Below are 25756 nucleotides of genomic sequence, written 5' to 3'. Positions count from 1 at the left end.
GGAGGCTTAACCAGCTCAGCCTGCAAGGTGCTGCATATTTTTAAACATTTTGTCAAGATTTTATGTTGAAGTGATCTCTGTACCCAATGTGTGGCTCCAACTCTCAACCCTGAAGTCAAGAGCACTCCTCTGTGTCAACCAGGGCTGGGAAAATCTGCCTGAACACCAAGGTTCGTGCTCATTACTAATGGCATCGGTAGAAAGGGTATTTTTATTATTTTATTTTATTTAAATGTATATCATATTCTTTATTTTATTTTATCTTAATTTTATTAATTTCATTTAATTTTCATTTTCATTTTTTCCTGTTTAAGGATTCAAACAAGTTCTGTGTTTCTGGAGCCTGGGCATCTCATAGATAGTATTACCTTTATTTCTGAGGCTGGGTTTTGAGAGCTGTTCATTCCTGGGATGCTGGTGTTCATTCCTGTCTGTTGAATTTCCAGGAACACATTTGTCATTGACCTCGCTAGCTTTTTTACTCCTTGCGGACAGAAAGAACACACCCTAAGGTCTCAGTAAGAGGACCTTTTCTAGGATTTGGACTTTGGGGAGGTGATGTCGGGGAGCCTGGAAAGAGGCGGGGTTTGATCTCTACTGAACACTATTAGCACTGGCAATTCTATGCTTGTAGTAAAGAAGTCATAGTCTTTCCCTATGAAGAGAGACGATGTTTGGGTTGTAGGTTGCACTGTGACCTTGTTTTTGTCTCTCCTGAACAATATTGTCAGATGGCCTTGTTTAGTCTCATTTGATCAAGGTCTCCAAGCAGCTTTGTCTGAGGTTGATATTCTGCAAGCATAATTATTTATTTCAAACATGAGAAAATACAGAAAATACAGGCTGGGATTGTCTGTTGCGGGTGTCAGAGGCTGGCCTTGTTCACTCTCCCTAGAAATCCCTAAAACAGAAGGAGAAAAGAGAGAGCTCAGATCTTAGAGCTGTAGCTGTAGCTGCAAACCTGACTGGGAAAGTGTGATTTGACTAAGCGTCTTGAGTGTCCTGCGTCTCAGTTTCTCGAATTCACAATGACTCAAAAGGCCTTGTTCCTGAATGGGTTGTCCCAGGTGTGAAATCGATAGTTGAGGAATATTGATCAGAGCCAGAGGCCCCGATGGTGGTACACAGCGCTTTCGTGGTTTCCCACCCCTCCTGGGCTATCAGGTCAAGAAGAGCAGGTACAGAGCAGGTGCTCTCCTGTCCAGCCTGGGTCCTAGAGTCACCTATGGCTTCATTATATTTACATGGTGGTTTCAGTCCCCCAGTGGGGGCAGATCGGAATGACAGGTCCAGGACAAATTTGGTTAGGGCCCAACCTGCCCCTACTGACCAGTAGGTTGAGTTCCTTAGATGATTGGAGACAACCTCAGTTGAGACCACCTTAGCTATGACCCATAATCTGTGAGACAGGAAAAGAAAAGACACTCCTAACCCAGATACATTTGCCATCCCGAGGCCTTCCTGCTCTCCCATCCCGGGGTGTACTTACAGTAGTTCACCCGGGATTGTAAACCGACTGAGTATAACCTGTAGGAGTGTAGAATTGTGGCAAAAGCATACTCCAGGGAAAAGTCCTTCTGCCATTTTTGTTTTAAGAGTGGAATCTTGATTGACCCGTGTCCCCTGGTATTCAGAGGTGGGTTTCTGGAGGGTGTGTGAGGAGCCTGGACAGGGAAGTTTGCAGCCAAGGCCTGGGAGGGGGCTCTGCTGCTCTCAGCTGGTGGGGGAAATTCTCCTAATTTCTGTGGGCCTCAGTTTCCCCATGTGTAAGGTACAGTTGCTATTCCAAGTCCCCAGAGTCCCTTCCCGCTCAGTGTCTGCGAGTGCACGAGGGACTGAGGTGCCTGTTGTGGAGCCCCGGGGACTGTAGCCGAGACCTGACTTGGTCCCTTCTCTGTGCGTCTCCCACCGGAGCCAGAGCTGAGTCCACACCGCAAACAGAGAACGGAGAGAGGAGCTGGAAGACAGGATATCAGCAAGTTTGGAAGATGAGAATCACGCAAAGAAGAGCAAGGCCATGGTGGAGCAGGTGGTTGCCCGAGGAGGGAAGAATAAGCACAAGTGGAGCCCAGAAACCTGAAGGGAAACCGAGGAATGCCTAGGGCAGCATCGAACGCTGCTGGGAGCAGCGTGAGCTGAGCAGGGAGGACTCAGAGAGTTACGTAGTCCACAGTGAGCCTGTGCCCCTGTGCCCCTGCCGCGGAGCCCCAGCAGACGGATCGGGATTTGTTTGTACTGCTGGAGAACTGTACCAGATCCCAGAGGAGGAGGAGGTGCCCATGAGGCTGTGCCGCAGACCCCGAGCTTCAACCTTGGAGCTGCCCTTATGGTGGATGTCTTCCAAGTAAGTGTGGGCTGAGGGGGATTAGTGAGGTTTGAATTAGAGTTGCAGAGGTCCACCCTTACTGCAGACTATTGTTGTAAGGTCAGAAACGAGCACAGGAGGGGGCTCTTGCCTCTGAGACAGTGATACCAGTAATATTCTTTGGAATCTATGGTGGTAAAGGGCTTTATGCACAATATATTTTGTGTATATGTTCAGGGTCTCATTTTCCTTCGTCTGTGTTAAGAACGTGGAATCTGACATCAAGAAGATTTCACTGCGGAGGTGAAGCAGTGAGTGGGAGAATGCCAACAAAATCTTGTAGCCTGTGGGGATCTCAGTCCCTTGAGAGTCTGCCTTCCGCTCATGTCCTAACCCCAGGTCCCCGGGATCAAGTCCCATGGTGAGGGGGAGGGGCAGGGGGCTCCCTGCTCAGCAAAAGGGCTTGGGGGCTAGGCCAAGTACCTCAAATCCTAATGACAGGGTGAGCTTTTGAGAAGAATCCAAGGGGACCGTCCCTTCTTCATCAGAGCTCACCGGGAGGGCATGGACCGGGACATCGAGAGTGTGGTGCGGCTCCTCTTTAAGGAAGGGGATTTGTTGCCTCCTGAGAGAAAGCAGAGAGCATTCCTACAGGACATTCGGGCCAGGACTGCAGTGGAGGTTTGAGACTTTCGACCACTTCTATTGGATCAGGGAAGGAATGTCTCTGAGAGCTTCCTCAGTGCTTGGCTTGGTCCTTGGAGCCATGAACACAGAGGTCAATACAACATCATCGCAACTGTCACAGGGCTTTCAGTCTAGTAAGCAGAAGTGATGAGAAGTGGGGGGCGTGGTGAGTTCCTGGGAGGTAGTGGCCAGTGCTGCCTGGGGAATGACATCAGTGATTGTCCCGGTCTCTCACCGTGTTTTTGCCCTTTCTTGGCCCAGGGACCCGAGAATCCTATCTTGGAACCCAGGGACTGCAACCAGATTTCCACTCCTCAGGACACTGCCTGCCAACACCTGGGTTCCATGGTGGCCCAAAGTAGCTGATACTTCCCAGGTCTCCGGAGGAAACTGCTGGTATCGGTGGCTCCCGTCTCTGTCTTGGCCAGCTGGAGAAATCGAGGCAAGTTCACAAAGTCTAATAGGGGCATCCTTGCCCTAATGATCAGCGATGTTGTGCCTTTGTCTCTGAGAACTTCGATGCTTTCCAGACTTCAGTATTCTCTCTTCATATAAAAATAATGTAAAGAGGGGTGCCCGGGTGGCTCAGTCGTTGAGCCTCTTTCTTCAGTTCAGGTCTTGATCCCAGGGTCCTGGGATGGAGCCCCACCTCGGGCTCCCTGCTCAGCGGGGAGCCTGCTTCCTCCTCACCCATTGCCTCTGCTTGTGTTCCCTCTGTCACTGTATCTCTCTCTGACAAATAATGTAATTGAAGTCTTCAAAAAATGTGAATAGTGGCCAGATTGTAGATCAAGTAACTAAAGTGAAAAGGGGTGAAGGCAACTTCCAAGCTGCACTGAGAATGTGCAGAAGCTCTTACAACCGAAGATGAATACCACAAATCGCTTTTACTTTGTGTAACTTCTTTCTATAGTCATTGGGGAATAGGCCATGTAGGTCTGCCACTCCATCCTGTTAACATCCCTTAGATACTTCGAGGTCATTTGCATTTCCATGGACGCCTTTGGATCAGCTGACAGACTTAATTCATTAGTATAATAGACTCTAGATCCCGCTGTCTCATTTCAAATGGCAAGATTTTATCCTTTTCTATGGCTGAATAATACTCCTTGGTATAAATATACCACAGTGTCTTCACCAGTCATCTGTGGATAGACATCTGGGCTCCTTCCAGAATTTTGTTTTGCATGTATTCCTGCTTCTAGTGCTTATGTATTTCTGAGAGTAAATATCCAGGAGTAGGACTGTTGGATCATAGGGGAGTTGTGTTTCTACGTTTTTGAGGAACCATCATACCGTCGTCCACAATGGTTCTACCGGTTTGTGTTCCCAGCACTATGGCAAGAGGGTTCCCTTTTCTCCACAGGCTTGCCCACACTTGTTGTTTCTTATCTTTTGGATTTTAGCCATTCTGACGGGTATGAGTGGCTATCTCGTTCATTTTCTTTGTTGCTTGTTTTGTTTTGTTTTGTTGCTTGTGTTTTCTGTTGTTGTTTTTTAAGATTTTACCTGCTTATTTGAATTAGAGAGCATGAATGGGGAGGAGCCAGAAAAGGGGAAGCAAGCTCCCCACTGAGCAGGGAGTCTGATGAGGGACTCGATGCCAGGGAGACGTGGTCCCTATGACATAATCAGAACAGCAAGGAAAGCAACTTACACATAGAGGGTTCATTTAGGAGTCATGGATGTTAAATTCTTGAGGAACCTCCGTACTGGTTTCCAGAGTGGCTGCACCAGTTTGCATGGCCCCCGGGAGTGTCAGAGGGTTCCCCTTTCGCTGTACTCTTGCCACAATCTGTTGTTTCCTGAGTTGTTAACTGTTGGCATTCTGACTGATGGGAGGAGGTATCTCGCTGTGGTTTTGATTTGTCTTTCCCTGATATGGCACTCTATTTTCAACACTCCGTAAAACTGGTTGTGCAAGTATTTTGTATTCAGCGAGGATGTCCTCGTATGCAGGCAGTAGAAAAAGAGTATTGAATATGGAACATTCCTGGAGTCCTCATTGCATCACTAGGAGTCCTTTGAAGGTGAACGTCCCCCAATGAGAGATGGCAGAGGAAACGCTGACTTTCCAACAGCTGGTCACTGTTGAATAGACTTAATGGCAATTGTACGACAAAACTCTGGGAGTGGAGTAGGTGGGAAAAATAGGATGTAAACAACATCTGTTTCGCTGGGTGCAAACAATAGTATACCAAGAGCCAGGCTGCTACAGAACGAAAGAGAAAATACAATAATGTCAAAAGTTTGAGGTTGAGAGATCCCTTCCCACTTAGTAACTGAAGGGAGAAAGTTTGGCAAGCTAATAGGGAACCAAACATGTCCACAGACTTTCAGGGCAATGCTCAGCCCTACGTATATGACCTTCCTAAAGAGCAGACTGGCACATAAGCACACCGGTGCGCGTGCAGAAAAGAAAACAAGTACTTCAGAGAGACAAACACAGAAGCATTTCCTCCCCGTAGGGTAAGTGGAGCCTAAAGGTGATGGAGACTCGGTCTAACTCTGACGATGAGAACCAAGAACATTCCCATGACCGTATGTCCAGATCCTCCAAATCACCATGATAGTAAGAGATTAGGTATCCAATGTCAATCATTCACAAGTTCATAGTGATTATCCGAACCCAAAACTTTAATGATATAGAAGGGGGACAGAATGTTCTTTTCCACAGTGCAGTGCCAGCAAATACACATTGTATAGATATCCAAAGGTTAGATTTCTTCCAATGTACAAACACAGATAGGGTTATGAGGTACCACAGGGATCCTTAAAAGATTGCAACATTGTAGAGAAAGATGTTAAGAGAAGAGGCTCGTCTCCCATCCTCAGAGTCCACCACATACCAGATTCCTAATTTTAGAAAGCAAAGTATGTGTCTTGCTGTGAACAGATCTATCTGATAGGCGCTCCCTAGCAAAGTAAGCAAAGCTGCTCTCACAAGAATGGTGACGGGCAAACTGGACCCTCTTGGTCTCCGGGTAGGCTGAGCTGGGACACACGCAGCATTAACCGTGGAGCGTCCTGGCCAAAGGCACAGGCTGAATTTAATCAGGAGGAACTGATCAGACAACTTCAGAATGTAGGCCATTAAGCTAGACACCTGGCCTGTCCCCTACAAACAAAGAAATGTCACCAGCACCAGAGACAGCCACCTATGGTGAGGAGATATTTTGGGTTCCAAAGGAATAAGAAAATACAGCAACACATTCTTTTAGTCCTTTGGAACCCAACCTATCTCTCCTCCATGTTGTTGTCTCTGATTTGTGGTGACACGGATTGGTGAAGAAAGACAGACCCGCCATCTGGTTCAATGGTCTGCATCCTGAAGCTGTCTGATAACTCCCTCATGCTCAGATTCAGGCTGAACCTCTCCGGCAAGAACACGGCGTAGTTAATGCTTTCTGCTTCTAGCGCAGCCCAGTTGGTGGCCCAGAATGTCCAGTTTGACATGTGGCCTCTTCCCGTGGTGCTGCTGACTCCGGTTCTCTGCAGGATGGAATGGAGATCAGCAAGACTGAAGGTCTCTGGAAACAGGGTATGATCTAGGCAGGCATTGGTCTCCTGAGGGGTTTATCACAACGGGAGCTGAAGGGCTAGAATCTCTCCCCTCCAGTGGGTCTTTCCCAGTAAAAATCATGGAGAACGGCTTGTGATTGTGATGTGGATTGTCAGCAAAAGGTCCCTCCTGTGGTCTGTTTGGGCTTTAACTCGATGTGCTGCTTTAGATTTCCTTTCATCAAGTGGAAAATGAAGGGGTTTTAGGATGAGGTTTCCGGATGGGGTTTTCATTCACACGAGGCATCTCTTTTCTTGGTTTCTGAAGTATTTGGCATCTGAGAGAGGGAAAGAGAGAGAAATTCAATGTGAGTCTTGGGCAGATGCTGGTGGCTGAGCCTGGAGGGGTGGCGGCCTGGGCACAGAGGCCAGGAGCAAGCTGAAGGCCTCTCCAGAAGAGCAGCCGCAGGGGGAGCCGCACCCAGGCAGAGGGGGAGTTGAGAGCCCCAAGTCAGAAGTAATAATTTCACTAAACTGATAGCCTGTGTTGGAGGATCCAGGGACCCCTGGGCTCCCCCAGCAGGGGCTAATGATGTCCCAGCTTAAAGCTGCTGTGAGCTTCTGCCAGATCCCAACATCCTCCTCCTCTGCAGCCACTTCACCCTTGAGCCCCTCCATCAGAAGCCAAGTGATGGCTTTCTGACGCATCCCGGGGAGGTGGGCACGTAGCACGCACCCCGCGCATTCCGAGACAGACCGCTGCAGGAAGCAGGGGACCCGTGGCAGCCAAACACATGCCCTTTTCACCCTTGTCCCAGTCTTCTGAAAAGGAGGCCAGCCTTTGGGATGAGTCCTAGACTGCGAGAGCCAACAGGGGCCTCTGCGTATCTCTAACTTCTTTTCTGCCCTGTGCAGAGGAGCAGCTGTGACCCCAGGGGCCAAGGACCCCTGAAAGATAAGTGGCCTGTGACTGAGAACCCTGGGCCGAAAACCAGGCTCAGGCCCTGTGCAAACCTTTGTGGGGAGGGAGAGGATAGCACCTGATCGGTAGGTGGGGGCAGGCAGTAGATACTGTTGGTCACTTTTCGCCTCACAGGAACAAGCCCAAAGGTGCTGAGGGAAGAACCCAAGACGGAGAAAGCCCAAGGGGAATTCACAAAAGGACAGCCTGGGTATTCTCAGGGACATGTCATTTTCCCTCAAGGACAACAATGTTCTCTGAGTGTCATCTCACACAGGATAGACCTTGGGGCATTTGTAGGGATAGTTGAGTAAGTATAAGCTTCACCAAACTGTAAAGCGCACATGGAAAAGGATTAACGTTTGCTTTCTTGATTCTCATCCCTTTTTTCCCCAACTTTCCATAAGCATAGAGCCTCTCCGTTCTTCCAATTGTGTTCCGAAGGGCCTGCAAATGGATCTGTCGGAGAAGGAGACCTGAGATTGTTTCCTGAGATGTTGTAGAATGACACCATAGGATTATTTTCTTTCAATTTGTAGTGAACCTGTCAGGTGGCTGGGAAGTCCTCGTAGTAACTTGGTGAAGTGTGGTTTTTATCACCATAGGAAGCAAGAAACCTGAAATTCCTAGACCTCGATCAGGGAAGGGATCATGTATTGGAGACTGGGTTTCTATGCAATATTCCTTTCTCACTGTATCGGTATTATAGGGGCTGAGGAGAAGCCTGACTCCAGCCGGTCCCGGGTGGCCCTCCCACCTGAGACGCGGGTTCTCATTCCATTTTGTCATGGTGGCTCTTTCTTGTCAGTTTCAATACTTCTTATTCACATGGAGAAGTTGAGGGTTGTGTGTCCCCCTAGCTCAGATTGCCTGAATGTCCCAAGAGGAGAATGCTTGTGCAAGTGACTCATTCAGACAAAACGTTCCCGGGAGAACGAGGCTTGGAATTGGAGAAGTGGGGAAGGAAGGCAAGGAAGCCAAGAAAGAGTGTGATTTCTGGCTGAGCTCTATGTGTTGGATGGGTGTCATAATGCTGCTCTGCTGAGGAGGGCCATGGGGCCGGCTTCCCCATGGGTGTGGAGAGAGGGGAGAGGGAATCGCAGGACAGCCCAGCAGGAACACAGCAGAGTTGAGCTGCATCCCGGTGATGGAGACCGAGGGCCGGCGGGCGGCAGCCCCCACGCGAAACAGGGCTGGCACCAGCTGTGGGAATGGCCAACGGAGGAAGAGCAAGAGAACAGACAGTGTGTGCGTTTTGTCGGGGATGAGGGGGCAGCTATAATCAGAAGGAGAGCAATAGGAATCCAAGGGCCCCCAAGGGCCAAAGACATGATTACCTCTGGGCCCTAAGCTTGAAGGCCAGGGAATCTGCATGCCAGTCTCCACTGGCCGAACTGCAGTGTTCTCTTGGGAATCTTCTGTTTCATGACACCGAGGGCTTTTATGTGGCCATAGATTTGGCAGCCACGCTGCCTGTCCCACGAGTCCTCACCAGCATCACGCTCCAGCTTGGGAGGGTTCTTCATGCACGTGGATGCATCCAAAGCCATTTCTGCAAGGAAAAGCACATCAACAGGATCCGCTGTGATTCATGGTCTTTCTGAGCCTCCACCTCCAATGATGTCAACGAAGGACAGGGGACAGAACAAGAAAGGCCATCTGACAGATCACAGGTGCGTGGACACAATTTGGTTATTTCCAGTTTGGGCTATCACTCGCATACTCAAGTAAGGCTCACTGTGCCAGGAGCCCAACAGGTTCACAATGGACAACAGTGAAATCAGGAGAAACAATTGGTGAAAAGAAACAGTGCTGGGAAAGAGAAGACAGAGACAAGGAAATCGTGCTGGAAAGAGGCTGTACTCTTGTAGAGAAGAGACTGTAGAACTCAAAAAGTCTAGGATGAAGGGAAACCTTTAGGGGCCAACCAGGGAAGACCAAGCTGGGGAATGTATACAACATGCATCAACATGACCAACATTCCATACATGTGCACTACGTATAATATACCCACCGAATAGACACCATGTGTGTGACCTAAGATAGAAATGTCTGTGTCTGTATGTACAGATGTATCCAAGGGAGGCAGTGATTCATTAGGGATTTGTGGACAGGGACCGTAGCATTCTAACCCCGCCTCTGCTCAACTGCAGTGAGAAAAAGAAAACACACGGAATCCAAAAGAAGGAGCAAAGCAGTAGTGAGAAACAGTGACCATGGAAGTATTCCATGGGGGAGCCGGTGGGAACAAATCAGAGTAAAAGCCTCTGCCACAGCGTGAAAGTGTGTATTCACCCCCAGCTGATAGGGTGAAACCTAATGCCCCAGGGTGATGGTATTGATGGGGTGAGCCTTTGGGAGGCAGATCCTCCCCTAGAAGGGATTCGCACCCTATAAAAGAGACCTCACAGGGTTCCGTCGCCTCTGTAGGCGACGGATCTATGAGGACAGAGACAGAAGGGAGCCACCTCTGAGCCAGGAAGGCAGAGTCACCAGGCCCCGAAAGTGTCCCTGTTTGATTGCGGTTCTGGCGCGCCTCCGGAACAGTGAGATACCGATTTCTGTTGTTAAGAAGTCGGCCTGTCTGAGGCATTTTTCTTATACTAACCAGAGCGGACCCAGGAGCTGGCATGGAGCTTTGTTTCTTGCTCAGGCCTCCTGAGCAGTGGGAGGTGTGTCACAGAGAGAGGGAGGGGGCCAGCGGGGTGAGTCGGGGCCAGGACGATGGGCGCCAAGGAGAAGTGACAGGCTGCAGGGAGAAGACAGTAAGGATGGCGAGTTCTAAGGCCCTGGTCCGGGCTGGGCTTCCCCGAGCACTCACTGAGCTCTTTCTCCAGGGCCCTCCCGGTGCCACAGTACTGCTACTGAAGTGGCCTCCCCATGGGAACTGCATCTCCTCAATTCTCAGGGAGTTCAGCTCCTGACAGAGGAGCCCCAAGGCACCCCAGGCTCCAGGAAGGGACTCTGAGTGCTGGAGTTGGTAAGGAAGACAGGGTGCAGAGGAGGGTGGAAAAGCTCAGTCTTCAGGTCATCTGAGCAGAGGTGGATCCTGATGAGCAGGAGGCTGGGCATGAGGCCCCGGAGATGAAGGGAGAAGATGGACTAGACGGGAGGACCAGAGGAGAGAGTGACGTGTACACTTCATGGAACAAAGTGGACCCTTATCACCTTAGAAAAGGAAAAACCAAAAATCAGCAAGAGGCGGTGTTGCGAGGCCAGTATTACTACAGTGTCTGTGAGCGCCAAACAGAGAAGACTGGCTTGACGATGCTGAAGGAGAGAAAACTGGGCGTGTGAGCCTTTCTGAGAAAGGCAGGCAGGATGGGATCCGGCGATAGTAGATCTGCCTAAAACTATTCCTCCCCACGTGAAACAATGCCCTGAAACCATTTCCAAGAGTTGAAACACCACAGGCATCTGAGGATTCGACGTGACAAATTCATGCATATTGTCAAGCAACTTTGTTGAATCAGGGCCCCTATAAATTGTATTTCACGTTCCCAACATGAATGAGACGGAGACCCCATTTTTTGTGGTTTTCCGTAAGCAGACTGAAGGGAAAATCCATGAGAAGAGGGAGAGTTGGCCAGTTACCCAGCCAGGAAGTTGCAAGGCCAGCACCTGGTTCAGAGCTGATACTGAACACCAGGCTCTTGCTCACCTTGCTGTACTGCAGCATCGTGGGGGTTGAACCTCTGCCCATTGCTCCCTGTAGCCACAAGTCTGTGATGACCAACACGGGGACTAGAGCTTCCTAGTCCCCTTCCCTCTCACCTCGGAGGAGCGGCCGTTGGTCCCCAGAACCCATCTTGGCGCCCAGGCTCCCGACGGCGGAGGAGAGGCTGAGCCTGGCTCTGTTGTCACCACGGTCCAAATGCTGGTCCAGCTGCCGTTGCAGGGAATCAGCCACCGGGGTGCTTGGCTGTGTCTGTGCTCCGGAACTTGGCACCCGTGCTCTTGGGAAAGTCAAGTGTCCACTCGACGGCCCTTGGTGACAGGGAGACTGCATCGGAACTAAAGCGAGAAGACATTTCAATGGGATCCAATCCCAGGACTCCTTAGCTGAGTGCTCTCCGAACACCCATGTCTGATGCCCCCGCCTGTCTGGGAGACCACCGTGCGAGCAGGTACGAAGGCAGACATCATGGGTATGAAGGAGATGTCCCCATTCCCTCTGAGCCTGGGGATGCTGGGTTGGCAGGTGACCAGGCTGCAAAGTCCCTGAGGTGAAAATCACCCCCCGACTCCGCAGGACCTTCGGATGGGCCCAGTAGCTCACGCCTATCATTCTGTTAATAGTAACCTTGGTCTTACAGCCTAGAGAGCAGGTTCTGGAGAGTGCTCGGGACTTGGGGAGAAGGAGTTGTCCGTGTGTAGCGGAAACAAAAAGAACGGGGGAAGAAGTTCAGCCTCGAGGCTTCAGGTACCCCTAGAAGAGCGAGTTGCAGAAAGGTAGCATGGGCCAACTTACAGCTGCTTTTCCCACCTCTGAACCTTTTGAAGCTTCTCATCTGCAATCTGTCTGCCCTTCCACCCACCCACTCATCTGGATCTGTTGCCCCTGGGAGAATGCCAAATAACTGTGTGTTTCATTTGTGCCTCCCGAATTGCTGTAATGCTGAGGATGCCTGGTTTCTTTGGCCCTCGGGGAGGAAGGGGAAACACAGGAGAAGGTAGTTCTAGGGTGGAAAGGCTGTTCCTGACCAAATAAGGTTGAGGGACAAAACATTTCTTAGGCAGTTTCACTCTACAAGATTGTTACAGTAAGGAACGTCATGGACTCCTTGGTGGCGCTAGCACGTTTTTGTTCAGCAAAGAAAGTCTCCTAACAAGGCCGCTATTTCTCCCAGAAGGGAAGTCCCAAAAACAGCCTGAGTGGGAAGAACGGGAATTGGGTTTTTGCCTGTGCACCTGTGTGAGCATGGCCGGAAGAGGGTCATACTCAGCAGGCTCCACGTTTCTGAAGATCCTGGAGACGGAAACAAGTCTGCTTTGCGCCCGAATGATGCCAATAGCCATGTAAGGTGCACAGGCTGCTGATCACTTAGAGGACATTATGGCACTGAGAGTGGACACGTGACTGAAACCATATCCACTCCAGGAAAAAAATCACTGATGCTGCACAGAGGGTGAGAAGCCTACCACCCGTGGAGGAGGCAAACCGGGACTAGAGCCTTGGCTTCACTGAATCCATGGGGCAGGGTACAGACAGGACCGGGTGCTCAGGATCGCCTATCTGAATGCTCCAGAGGACGGTCGGCACCCCGGGAGGAAAAAGTTTGAGCTCCGCAGAAAGAAAACAGATGCTGCCCATAGGGAGCAGACGCACAGCAGTGTGGAGACCAGACAGCTTGCAGGAAGATACACAAGACATACAAGTGGCCATCGAATTTCAAGGGTCAAAAAAGGCTCCTCTTGAGAAGAAAGAGGCCTGTTACCCAGATGCCTCCAGGTGAGATAGCAGTGGGATGAGATAGCAGTGGCTGAGTTTTTGCCCCTTTCCCTCCATTTCTCTTCTCTGACCTTCCTTGGTACCAAGAGCCCGCTGCTTATGAGGGGGCAGGTGACACAGGATAGTCTGGGACAGAAGGAAAGGACACTTGTCCGACGCACATGATGCCTTTTCTTTTGAAGTAGGCTCCACATCCAGTGTGGATCAGAACGTGGGGCTTGAACTCACAACCCCAAGATGAGGACCTGAGTGCAGATCAAGTGCTGGAGGCTTAACACCCAGGTGTGCCAGTGTTTTGAAAATTCATTCCAAGGGCATGTACAAACCAGTATGAGTCTATAGGGCCTGTTGGCAGGGCTGCCTCTCTCAGTCTATTTATGTTGTTGGATCCAGAGAAGACAGACTTCCTGGGACCCTCCCTTCCCAGGAAGTTTGTGCCCCTCACAGTGGGAGTACTTACCATCTCCATCCAGACCCTCGAAGGTTTCCTCCTTGTCATGTGTGGATGAGGCACTTGTATGAGGCCTCCAGGTGTCTGGCAGGTCATGGTCAACTGAAGGCGTCAAATAACATTCGTCCAGTGAGTCCTGTGGGACGTCATTCTCTTCTACCACGGGCAGCTCCCTGCAGAGCCTCGTGTTACAGGGAGGACTGGAGATGCAACAAGAAGGCTGAGTCAACATGGAGTCCGAGTGGGTTTGGGCAGCGGGGAGGAGGGACTGGTCACAGAGAACAAACGGGGAGTCCCCCTCAACGGAGACGAACCATTGTGCCTCCAAATGGGGCAGAGTGTGGATGAAGCAGAGATAGATCCGGGAAGGAGAGAGGGAGCCAGAGCCAGAGGTGGTCAGAGCATGGCCAAAATGGGAGTTTAAAGGAAGAGAGTCTGAACCTCCCCAGTGCACCACCGTCCCAACAAACAGCACACTCAGAAAACAAGAAAAGCAGCGCCAACACTTTTGCCTACGTCTTGTTGAAATTTGCAGAAAGGAGCAAGACCACCTCAGGGTATGGCAGTATTGGAGATTCCTAGAATGCTTGTGTGTCCAGGGCCTACTTGGCTAAAGATGGAGACATGAATTTTTTTTTTTTTTTGAACACTTGTCTTGCCATGAATTCCTACCAGCGTCATAATGCAAAAGCAGCAGAGACGGATGGCATCTTCGGCTGGGTTTGGTCAAAGGTGACCGTGAGAATGCAAGAAGTCCTGTGCGCTTAGTATAACTGCATCAGGGGCCTGCAGATTCCAGGTTGGGGAGGGACTGAGAAAGGGGCTTACAGTAGTGTCCGAGTAAAGCAGAAAGCATTGCTAATGGCCCGTTCTGTGCTTGTCAGAATGGGTGAAAGAGGTATATTTAGCAATTTCTAGATTTGCCTAGATCACCAGATGTCCCCATTGAATTAAAGCCCATGATTCTTCAGAGTTACCTGGGGTATATCGGGTCTTGGTCTTCTACCTCCCAAAGATCATTGTGATTTTCTACGACTAAAGAGAGACAGGGCCAGTCACATTACACGGAATGGCATCGGTACATTAGAATGAAATATCCGCTACAGCTAGCACTCGGGCATAATTTTCCTTAATGGGGCAGAGGATAGTGTGAGCGAAACCCTCCAGGAGGGTTCAGGGAGTGTCTTGGGAATGTGTCATGGTTTGCTTCCCTTAGCCACTGGGCAGGAGCTCCTCGATGTGGTGGGGCCACGTAGAAAGAGTCTGTGTAGAGAGTGAAGCGTGTGTTTTACCATAGATTCTGGGGAACAGCTTGTCTGAGTTTTCAAAAAGTACTGCAGCCTTCTCACCTTACCTTATCTCATGAGATATGCTAGGTATGATGGTTGAAAGGCATTTAGACACAGAGACCAGATGATGGATGGAATCTGCAAACCCTCAAATCAAGAGGAATCTTTTGTGGACAATCCTTTCGACTACACAGACGTGGGAGCCATGCATGGGGAGGGGGAATGGCCGGGCTCAGCTTTGCTCAGGGAGCCATTCAAGCAAGCTGATGGCAGAGGTGTGTGGATGTCCTGATACACCGATGAGGACTCACTGAATCAGAACAGTCAAATCAGGGAAAGGACAAAGCCAAAGATGCAGGTAAGGCTGACAGCATCTTTGAAAAGGGACAAAAAATCAAGGTCCATTGTATGGGTATAAAAATGAGAGCACTGGAGATGAGGAGAGACATTTAATGGACATCAGGAGCAAAGACACCTCCGGCTTTGCATCACAAATGAGTGTGGGTTGTGACATCCGCCTCGACTCCAATGTCCTAACGAATGTCAGAAGACATGCAGGGCCTCAGATGAGGAACAAAGTGCGGGTCTGTGCCTCACCTAATATCTGAGTTGTAGAGACTGCCCTAGAGCCTGACTGAGATCGCTATGTCTACCAAACCTCTACATATCAATGACACATCAAAGCGTAACCAGAGGTTGGGATGGCAAACATAGGGGGTCAGCTTGGGGGTCGAATTGGAGCTTTGTCAGCTTGACAATGGAGGACTCACTCGCTACTGGGAGAGCAGAAGAACTGTCCATATCGTCGAATGAGTTTCTCTCAGCCCTCTTAGAGGTTCCGTACAGGTCAGCCAGGTCAGGAAGGGCTGAATGAGTCAAATAGCTGAGATCCAGGGAGTCCCATGGGGCATCCTGATCTTCCACCTCTGGCAGACACGGGCTGGGCCTGGGTGGGTGGGGAGAACTGGTCACGAAAACAAGAAGAGGAGACACCCCAGCATCCTACCGCTGTTAATGGGAGGCCGACTAGTAGAGTCGCTAGAGGAGCACAGCCACTACTCCTGGCAGAAACGACCCTCCTGTTTCAGGGACAGAGCATGGCTGCTAGGGGGAAGTACAGAGAGCCAGAGAGCAGAAGGATCTCGGGGTAGAGGCTACAGATCTAAGCTTCTGAGCAACAAACTGCAGGATGGTGGAATGGAAGTCGTGGCTCAGAGTACGCATCGATCGTTTGAAAGGTGGCTTTGAAACTTTTGCATGAATTCTGTGTCCATGCCCTTCAGGGACCAAGTGAACACGGACTTTTAAAAGGCATCCTCAGCCTGGAGCGATCGTGTGTCTTCAGTGCCTCATTCTCTGACTACCGTGACGTGACGCGACGTGAAATTCTTCCTAGGCATTCTTTTTCTACAGTGCATCCTCAAATGTGGTAACACCGAGGAGGGAGACACAGCTCTGCCCCTCACTGTGGCTTTAGCAAAAGAAGAGAACAAGGCTATGCAGAGAATCCCACTGACTAATCAATTCACGCAGGTCAAGTGACTGCAGGGGTCTGAAATGGAGGAGTCCAATAAAGGAACGTAGACGTGTGACACAGGGAAGACACCCATCATGGTTAAAGGAGATACTTTGTGATTGGAGAAGGCATGAAAGGGATATGTTAGTCAGTTTCTATTGGTTCCTTGAAACACAGTCCTTCAGTTCACCACGGAAATAACCCAGAATTCTTCAGAGTTACCTGGGGGGTATCGGGTCTTGGTCTTCTTCCTCCAAAAGATCATTATGACCTCCTAGAAGTACAGAGAGACAGGGCCAGTCACATGGAACAGATCACCACTTGTACAGTAAAATCAAGGGTCCACTACAACTAGCACGCGGGCATAGTGATCCTTAGTGGGGGAGAGGTGAGTGTGCAAGAAGTCCTCCTGGGGACCTCAGGGAGTGTCTTGGCAATTTGCCAAGGTTTGCTTTCCTTAGCCATCGGGCATGAGCTCCCTGATGTGGTCGGGCCCCAGAGAAAGGGTCTCTGTACAGAGTGACACATGTGTCTTCTTTACCACAGGTTCTGGGGAGCAGCTTCCCTGGATTCTGAAAGCTTACTGCAACCTTCTCTCACTACCTCACCCCATGAGCTACTCTAGGTGTGATGGTTTAAGGTCTTTCAGACAGAGACCAGACTGCCGGATCAAATGTGCAAACCCTCACACCGAAAGGAATCTTTTGTGTACGATCCTTTGCGCTCCACAGACATAGGAGCCGTGCATGGGGAGCGGCAGAGCCCGCGCTCCGCTCTACTTCGGGGACACATCTAAGCCAGCAGACAGCAGAGGTGTTGGTGGCCTCATACGGCGACGATGACTCAGTGAAGACAGCCAACAGAGAGCACACAGACAGTGGGGATCAGAGCAGTCGAGCCAGGGAAACGACCAATCCCAAGATCTAGGCAAGGCTGACGGCATCTCTGGACGGGCACGGAAATTCATGGGACATTGTATGGGTATGAAAATGAGAGCCCTGCAGATGAGGAGGGACATGTAATGGAAATCAGGAACAAAGACAGACACCTCAGCCTATGCAGCAGAAGGGAGTGTGAGTTGTCACATCTGCCTTGATTCCAATGTCCTGACTTTGGTCAGAAGCCCTAAGCAGGGCCTGAGATGAGGAACAAAGGGCAGGTCCATGTCTCAGCTGAGATCTGTGCTGAAAAGGGCATCCCAGAGCCTGACTCTGATCCCCATGTCTTCCGGGCTCCTCCACAGCGCTGACACCTCTCAGCGGAACCATGGGGTGGGAGAGCAAACATAGGGGGTCAGCTTGGGGGCTGAGTTGGAACTTTGTCAGCTTGACAATGGAGGACTCACTCGCTACGGCCAGAGCAGACGAACTGTCCATATCGTCGAATGAGTTTATGCCAGCCGCCGGAGAGGTCCCTTGCAGGTCAGCCAGGTCAGGAAGGCCTGAATAAGTCAGATAGCATTCATCCAGTGAGTCTCCTTGGGCGTCCTGCTCTTCCACCTCTGGAAGCTTTGTGCTGGGCCTGGGAGGGAGGGGAGAACTGGTCACGAAAACAAGAAGAGGAGACACCCCAGCATCCTACCGCTGTTAATGGGAGGCCGACTAGTAGAGTCGTTAGAGGAGCACAGCCACTACTCCCGGCAGAAACGACCCTCCTGTTTCAGGGACAGAGCATGGCTGCTAGGGGGAAGTACAGAGAGCCAGAGAGCAGAAGGATCTCGGGGTAGAGGCTACAGATCTAAGCTTCTGAGCAACAAACTGCAGGATGGTGGAATGGAAGTCGTGGCTCAGAGTACGCATCGAGCGTTTGAAAGGTGGCTTTGAAACTTTTGCATAAATTCTGTGTCCATGCCCTTCAGGGACCAAGTGAACACGGACTTTTAAAAGGCATCCTCAGCCTGGAGCGATCGTGTGTCTTCAGTGCCTCATTCTCTGACTACCGTGACGTGACGCGACGTGAAATTCTTCCTAGGCATTCTTTTTCTACAGTGCATCCTCAAATGTGGTAACACCGAGGAGGGAGACACAGCTCTGCCCCTCACTGTGGCTTTAGCAAAAGAAGAGAACAGGGCTATGCAGAGAATCCCACTGACTAATCAATTCACGCAGGTCAAGGGACTGCGGGTGACTGAAATGGAGGAGTCCAATAAAGGAACGTAGACGTGTGACACAGGGAAGACACCCATCATGGTTAAAGGAGATACTTTGTGATTGGAGAAGGCATGAAAGGGATATGTTAGTCAGTTTCTATTGGTTCCTTGAAACACAGTCCTTCAGTTCACCACGGAAATAACCCAGAATTCTTCAGAGTTACCTGGGGCGTATCGGGTCTTGGTCTTCTTCCTCCAAAAGATCATTATGACCTCCTAGAAGTACAGAGAGACAGGGCCAGTCACATGGAACAGATCGCCACTTGTACAGTAAAATCAAGGGTCCACTACAACTAGCACGCGGGCATAGTGATCCTTAGTGGGGGAGAGGTGAGTGTGCAAGAAGTCCTCCCGGGGGCCTCAGGGAGTGTCTTGGCAATTTGCCAAGGTTTGCTTTCCTTAGCCATCGGGCATGAGCTCCCTGATGTGGTCGGGCCCCAGAGAAAGGGTCTCTGTACAGAGTGACACATGTGTCTTCTTTACCACAGGTTCTGGGGAGCAGCTTCCCTGGATTCTGAAAGCTTACTGCAACCTTCTCTCACTACCTCACCCCATGAGCTACTCTAGGTGTGATGGTTTAAGGTCTTTCAGACAGAGACCAGACTGCCGGATCAAATGTGCAAACCCTCACACCGAAAGGAATCTTTTGTGTACGATCCTTTGCGCTCCACAGACATTGGAGCCGTGCATGGGGAGCGGCAGAGCCCGCGCTCCGCTCTACTTCGGGGACACATCTAAGCCAGCAGACAGCAGAGGTGTTGGTGGCCTCATACGGCGACGATGACTCAGTGAAGACAGCCAACAGAGAGCACACAGACAGTGGGGATCAGAGCAGTCGAACCAGGGAAACGACCAATCCCAAGATCTAGGCAAGGCTGACGGCATCTCTGGACGGGCACGGAAATTCATGGGACATTGTATGGGTATGAAAATGAGAGCCCTGCAGATGAGGAGGGACATTTAATGGAAATCAGGAACAAAGACAGACACCTCAGCCTATGCAGCAGAAGGGAGTGTGAGTTGTCACATCTGCCTTGATTCCAATGTCCTGACTTCGGTCAGAAGCCCTAAGCAGGGCCTGAGATGAGGAACAAAGGGCAGGTCCATGTCTCAGCTGAGATCTGTGCTGAAAAGGGCATCCCAGAGCCTGACTCTGATCGCCATGTCTACCGGGCTCCTCCACAGCGCTGACACCTCTCAGCGGAACCAGAGGTTGGGAGAGTGAACATAGGGGGTCAGCTTGGGGGCCGAGTGGGAGCTTTGTCAGCTTGACAATGGAGGACTCACTCGCTACTGCCAGAGCAGAAGAGCTGTCCATATCGTCGAATGAGTTTATGCCAGCCCCCGGAGAGGTCCCTTGCAGGTCAGCCAGGTCAGGAAGGCCTGAATAAGTCAGATAGCATTCATCCAGTGAGTCTCCTTGGGCGTCCTGCTCTTCCACCTCTGGAAGCTTTGTGCTGGGCCTGGGAGGGAGGGGAGAACTGGTCACGAAAACAAGAAGAGGAGACACCCCAGCATCCTACCGCTGTTAATGGGAGGCCGACTAGTAGAGTCGTTAGAGGAGCACAGCCACTACTCCCGGCAGAAACGACCCTCCTGTTTCAGGGACAGAGCATGGCTGCTAGGGGGAAGTACAGAGAGCCAGAGAGCAGAAGGATCTCGGGGTAGAGGCTACAGATCTAAGCTTCTGAGCAACAAACTGCAGGATGGTGGAATGGAAGTCGTGGCTCAGAGTACGCATCGAGCGTTTGAAAGGTGGCTTTGAAACTTTTGCATAAACTCTGTGTCCATGCCCTTCAGGGACCAAGTGAACACGGACTTTTAAAAGGCATCCTCAGCCTGGAGCGATCGTGTGTCTTCAGTGCCTCATTCTCTGACTACCGTGACGTGACGCGACGTGAAATTCTTCCTAGGCATTCTTTTTCTACAGTGCATCCTCAAATGTGGTAACACCGAGGAGGGAGACACAGCTCTGCCCCTCACTGTGGCTTTAGCAAAAGAAGAGAACAGGGCTATGCAGAGAATCCCACTGACTAATCAATTCACGCAGGTCAAGGGACTGCGGGTGACTGAAATGGAGGAGTCCAATAAAGGAACGTAGACGTGTGACACAGGGAAGACACCCATCATGGTTAGAGGAGATACTTTGTGATTGGAGAAGGCATGAAAGGGATATGCTAGTCAGTTTCTATTGGTTCCTTGAAACACAGTCCTTCAGTTCACCACGGAAATAACCCAGAATTCTTCAGAGTTACCTGGGGGGTATCGGGTCTTGGTCTTCTTCCTCCAAAAGATCATTATGACCTCCTAGAAGTACAGAGAGACAGGGCCAGTCACATGGAACAGATCACCACTTGTACAGTAAAATCAAGGGTCCACTACAACTAGCACGCGGGCATAGTGATCCTTAGTGGGGGAGAGGTGAGTGTGCAAGAAGTCCTCCCGGGGGCCTCAGGGAGTGTCTTGGCAATTTGCCAAGGTTTGCTTTCCTTAGCCATCGGGCATGAGCTCCCTGATGTGGTCGGGCCCCAGAGAAAGGGTCTCTGTACAGAGTGACACATGTGTCTTCTTTACCACAGGTTCTGGGGAGCAGCTTCCCTGGATTCTGAAAGCTTACTGCAACCTTCTCTCACTACCTCACCCCATGAGCTACTCTAGGTGTGATGGTTTAAGGTCTTTCAGACAGAGACCAGACTGCCGGATCAAATGTGCAAACCCTCACACCGAAAGGAATCTTTTGTGTACGATCCTTTGCGCTCCACAGACATAGGAGCCGTGCATGGGGAGCGGCAGAGCCCGCGCTCCGCTCTACTTCGGGGACACATCTAAGCCAGCAGACAGCAGAGGTGTTGGTGGCCTCATACGGCGACGATGACTCAGTGAAGACAGCCAACAGAGAGCACACAGACAGTGGGGATCAGAGCAGTCGAACCAGGGAAACGACCAATCCCAAGATCTAGGCAAGGCTGACGGCATCTCTGGACGGGCACGGAAATTCATGGGACATTGTATGGGTATGAAAATGAGAGCCCTGCAGATGAGGAGGGACATTTAATGGAAATCAGGAACAAAGACAGACACCTCAGCCTATGCAGCAGAAGGGAGTGTGAGTTGTCACATCTGCCTTGATTCCAATGTCCTGACTTCGGTCAGAAGCCCTAAGCAGGGCCTGAGATGAGGAACAAAGGGCAGGTCCATGTCTCAGCTGAGATCTGTGCTGAAAAGGGCATCCCAGAGCCTGACTCTGATCGCCATGTCTACCGGGCTCCTCCACAGCGCTGACACCTCTCAGCGGAACCAGAGGTTGGGAGAGTGAACATAGGGGGTCAGCTTGGGGGCCGAGTGGGAGCTTTGTCAGCTTGACAATGGAGGACTCACTCGCTACTGCCAGAGCAGAAGAGCTGTCCATATCGTCGAATGAGTTTATGCCAGCCCCCGGAGAGGTCCCTTGCAGGTCAGCCAGGTCAGGAAGGCCTGAATAAGTCAGATAGCATTCATCCAGTGAGTCTCCTTGGGCGTCCTGCTCTTCCACCTCTGGAAGCTTTGTGCTGGGCCTGGGAGGGAGGGGAGAACTGGTCACGAAAACAAGAAGAGGAGACACCCCAGCATCCTACCGCTGTTAATGGGAGGCCGACTAGTAGAGTCGTTAGAGGAGCACAGCCACTACTCCCGGCAGAAACGACCCTCCTGTTTCAGGGACAGAGCATGGCTGCTAGGGGGAAGTACAGAGAGCCAGAGAGCAGAAGGATCTCGGGGTAGAGGCTACAGATCTAAGCTTCTGAGCAACAAACTGCAGGATGGTGGAATGGAAGTCGTGGCTCAGAGTACGCATCGAGCGTTTGAAAGGTGGCTTTGAAACTTTTGCATAAACTCTGTGTCCATGCCCTTCAGGGACCAAGTGAACACGGACTTTTAAAAGGCATCCTCAGCCTGGAGCGATCGTGTGTCTTCAGTGCCTCATTCTCTGACTACCGTGACGTGACGCGACGTGAAATTCTTCCTAGGCATTCTTTTTCTACAGTGCATCCTCAAATGTGGTAACACCGAGGAGGGAGACACAGCTCTGCCCCTCACTGTGGCTTTAGCAAAAGAAGAGAACAGGGCTATGCAGAGAATCCCACTGACTAATCAATTCACGCAGGTCAAGGGACTGCGGGTGACTGAAATGGAGGAGTCCAATAAAGGAACGTAGACGTGTGACACAGGGAAGACACCCATCATGGTTAGAGGAGATACTTTGTGATTGGAGAAGGCATGAAAGGGATATGTTAGTCAGTTTCTATTGGTTCCTTGAAACACAGTCCTTCAGTTCACCACGGAAATAACCCAGAATTCTTCAGAGTTACCTGGGGGGTATCGGGTCTTGGTCTTCTTCCTCCAAAAGATCATTATGACCTCCTAGAAGTACAGAGAGACAGGGCCAGTCACATGGAACAGATCACCACTTGTACAGTAAAATCAAGGGTCCACTACAACTAGCACGCGGGCATAGTGATCCTTAGTGGGGGAGAGGTGAGTGTGCAAGAAGTCCTCCCGGGGGCCTCAGGGAGTGTCTTGGCAATTTGCCAAGGTTTGCTTTCTTTAGCCATCGGGCATGAGCTCCCTGATGTGGTCGGGCCCCAGAGAAAGGGTCTCTGTACAGAGTGACACATGTGTCTTCTTTACCACAGGTTCTGGGGAGCAGCTTCCCTGGATTCTGAAAGCTTACTGCAACCTTCTCTCACTACCTCACCCCATGAGCTACTCTAGGTGTGATGGTTTAAGGTCTTTCAGACAGAGACCAGACTGCCGGATCAAATGTGCAAACCCTCACACCGAAAGGAATCTTTTGTGTACGATCCTTTGCGCTCCACAGACATAGGAGCCGTGCATGGGGAGCGGCAGAGCCCGCGCTCCGCTCTACTTCGGGGACACATCTAAGCCAGCAGACAGCAGAGGTGTTGGTGGCCTCATACGGCGACGATGACTCAGTGAAGACAGCCAACAGAGAGCACACAGACAGTGGGGATCAGAGCAGTCGAACCAGGGAAACGACCAATCCCAAGATCTAGGCAAGGCTGACGGCATCTCTGGACGGGCACGGAAATTCATGGGACATTGTATGGGTATGAAAATGAGAGCCCTGCAGATGAGGAGGGACATTTAATGGAAATCAGGAACAAAGACAGACACCTCAGCCTATGCAGCAGAAGGGAGTGTGAGTTGTCACATCTGCCTTGATTCCAATGTCCTGACTTCGGTCAGAAGCCCTAAGCAGGGCCTGAGATGAGGAACAAAGGGCAGGTCCATGTCTCAGCTGAGATCTGTGCTGAAAAGGGCATCCCAGAGCCTGACTCTGATCGCCATGTCTACCGGGCTCCTCCACAGCGCTGACACCTCTCAGCGGAACCAGAGGTTGGGAGAGTGAACATAGGGGGTCAGCTTGGGGGCCGAGTGGGAGCTTTGTCAGCTTGACAATGGAGGACTCACTCGCTACTGCCAGAGCAGAAGAGCTGTCCATATCGTCGAATGAGTTTATGCCAGCCCCCGGAGAGGTCCCTTGCAGGTCAGCCAGGTCAGGAAGGCCTGAATAAGTCAGATAGCATTCATCCAGTGAGTCTCCTTGGGCGTCCTGCTCTTCCACCTCTGGAAGCTTTGTGCTGGGCCTGGGAGGGAGGGGAGAACTGGTCACGAAAACAAGAAGAGGAGACACCCCAGCATCCTACCGCTGTTAATGGGAGGCCGACTAGTAGAGTCGTTAGAGGAGCACAGCCACTACTCCCGGCAGAAACGACCCTCCTGTTTCAGGGACAGAGCATGGCTGCTAGGGGGAAGTACAGAGAGCCAGAGAGCAGAAGGATCTCGGGGTAGAGGCTACAGATCTAAGCTTCTGAGCAACAAACTGCAGGATGGTGGAATGGAAGTCGTGGCTCAGAGTACGCATCGAGCGTTTGAAAGGTGGCTTTGAAACTTTTGCATAAATTCTGTGTCCATGCCCTTCAGGGACCAAGTGAACATGGACTTTTAAAAGGCATTCTCAGCCTGGAGCGATCGCGTGTCCTCAGTGTCTCATTCTCTGACTATGGTGACATGACGTGACGTGAAATTTTTCCTAGGTTTTCTTTTTCTACAGTGCATCCTCAATGTGGTAACACTGAGGAGGGAGACACAGCTCTGCCCCTCACTGTGGCGAAAGAAGAGAACAGGGCTATGCAGAGAATTCCACTGACTAATCAATTCATGCAGGTCAAGGGACTGTGGGTGACTAAAATGGAGGAGTCATTAAAGGAACGTTGATGTGTGACACAGGGAAGACACCCATCATGGTTAAAGGAGATACTTTGTGATTGGAGAAACTTTGAAAGAGATATGTTAGTCAGTTTCTACTAGTTCCCATCATATGCAGTATTTCAGTTTCACCACTGATATATCAAGGCATGATCCTTCAGAGTTACCTGGGGCATATCATATCTTCACGTTCTTCCACCTCATGATGGAATTGATATTCTGTAAAGAAATACAGACAGTCTCAGTGAGTAGGAAGATCCCTCTTTGTCCATTCATAATCCATTGTCTGATGCAACTCAGGCACTCAGATTTGCTTAATGTGAGGACAGGTTTACTGAAAATTATATTTGAGGGTGCCTCCTGGATTGCCTTGCAGGAACTGCCTTGATTTCCTGGCCTGAGCCATTGGGTGGGATATCATCATCACAGTTTTCACCATTGGGAGTCTGTGGAATGACTTTAACTTCTCTTTTCTCACAGATTCTGGGAAGCCGGCCTCCTTCCATTGTATAAAGATTACTGCAGTATTCAGCCTTCTCTCATCGGATGCCGAGTTGCGGAAGGCTTAGTGGAACTTATACACTGAGCCTGAAGACATGGAAGGCAACTATAAAACCTCAACTTCATGTGAGTCTTTGGTGCTGCACAGAATGTTGCCCCAATTCATGTTTGGGTAGGGGGGAGGAATGGTGAGTCACAGCTGTGCTTCTGGAAACACACAAAGAAGGTATCAGTGGAAGCGCTGGTGGTGGGTTTTCAGAGAACCATTTAGGAAGGCAAGCCATCCTAAAGGAGATAGAGAATGGGGCTGAGAAGAGCAAAACTTGTTAACCTTGGACAAGAATGCCAATTGACTGCTTCAGGCTTGGGTTCCTGAAGGACCTGGCTCAGAGATGAAATGGACAGGTTATTAAAGGTGAGAAAAGAAATTTCATCCAAATTAGGTCTGACAGATACCTTCTCTGGTCCTCTTGCTGAGGTGAGTTGAGTGTATGGTGCCTGACATGGGCCCAGGGACCTGACGGAGAAGACAGGGAGACATGGACATCCCCTGGGAGTAGGAAAAGAGCCACGTCCCCTGGCCCACCTGATGTCTGGGCTTCAAACTGAGTCCTAAAGCCCAGTTCAGCTCAGTATGTCTCTCTGGGGTCTGACCACAGGGATGAGCTCTCTGGGCA

General features: G+C 50.6%; 1 protein-coding gene across 1 annotated transcript in view; it reads right to left on the bottom strand.

The window, feature by feature from the left end:
- The window catches only part of LOC123952905 (neuroblastoma breakpoint family member 12-like), a 166088-nt gene that overhangs the window by 41698 nt on the left and 98634 nt on the right, over nucleotides 1-25756 (bottom strand). The window contains exons 24-26 of the mRNA XM_046022588.1: nucleotides 13367-13557; nucleotides 8947-9006; nucleotides 2237-2355 (exon numbers count right to left, since the gene is read on the bottom strand). Coding sequence (XP_045878544.1) covers nucleotides 2237-2355; nucleotides 8947-9006; nucleotides 13367-13557 — 370 coding nt within the window. The remainder of the gene's footprint in view (nucleotides 1-2236; nucleotides 2356-8946; nucleotides 9007-13366; nucleotides 13558-25756) is intronic.

The sequence above is a fragment of the Meles meles genome, chromosome 1 (assembly GCF_922984935.1).
Source record: "Meles meles chromosome 1, mMelMel3.1 paternal haplotype, whole genome shotgun sequence".
NCBI classification, from domain to species: domain Eukaryota; kingdom Metazoa; phylum Chordata; class Mammalia; order Carnivora; family Mustelidae; genus Meles; species Meles meles.
This window is presented reverse-complemented; position numbering and strand designations above follow the sequence as displayed.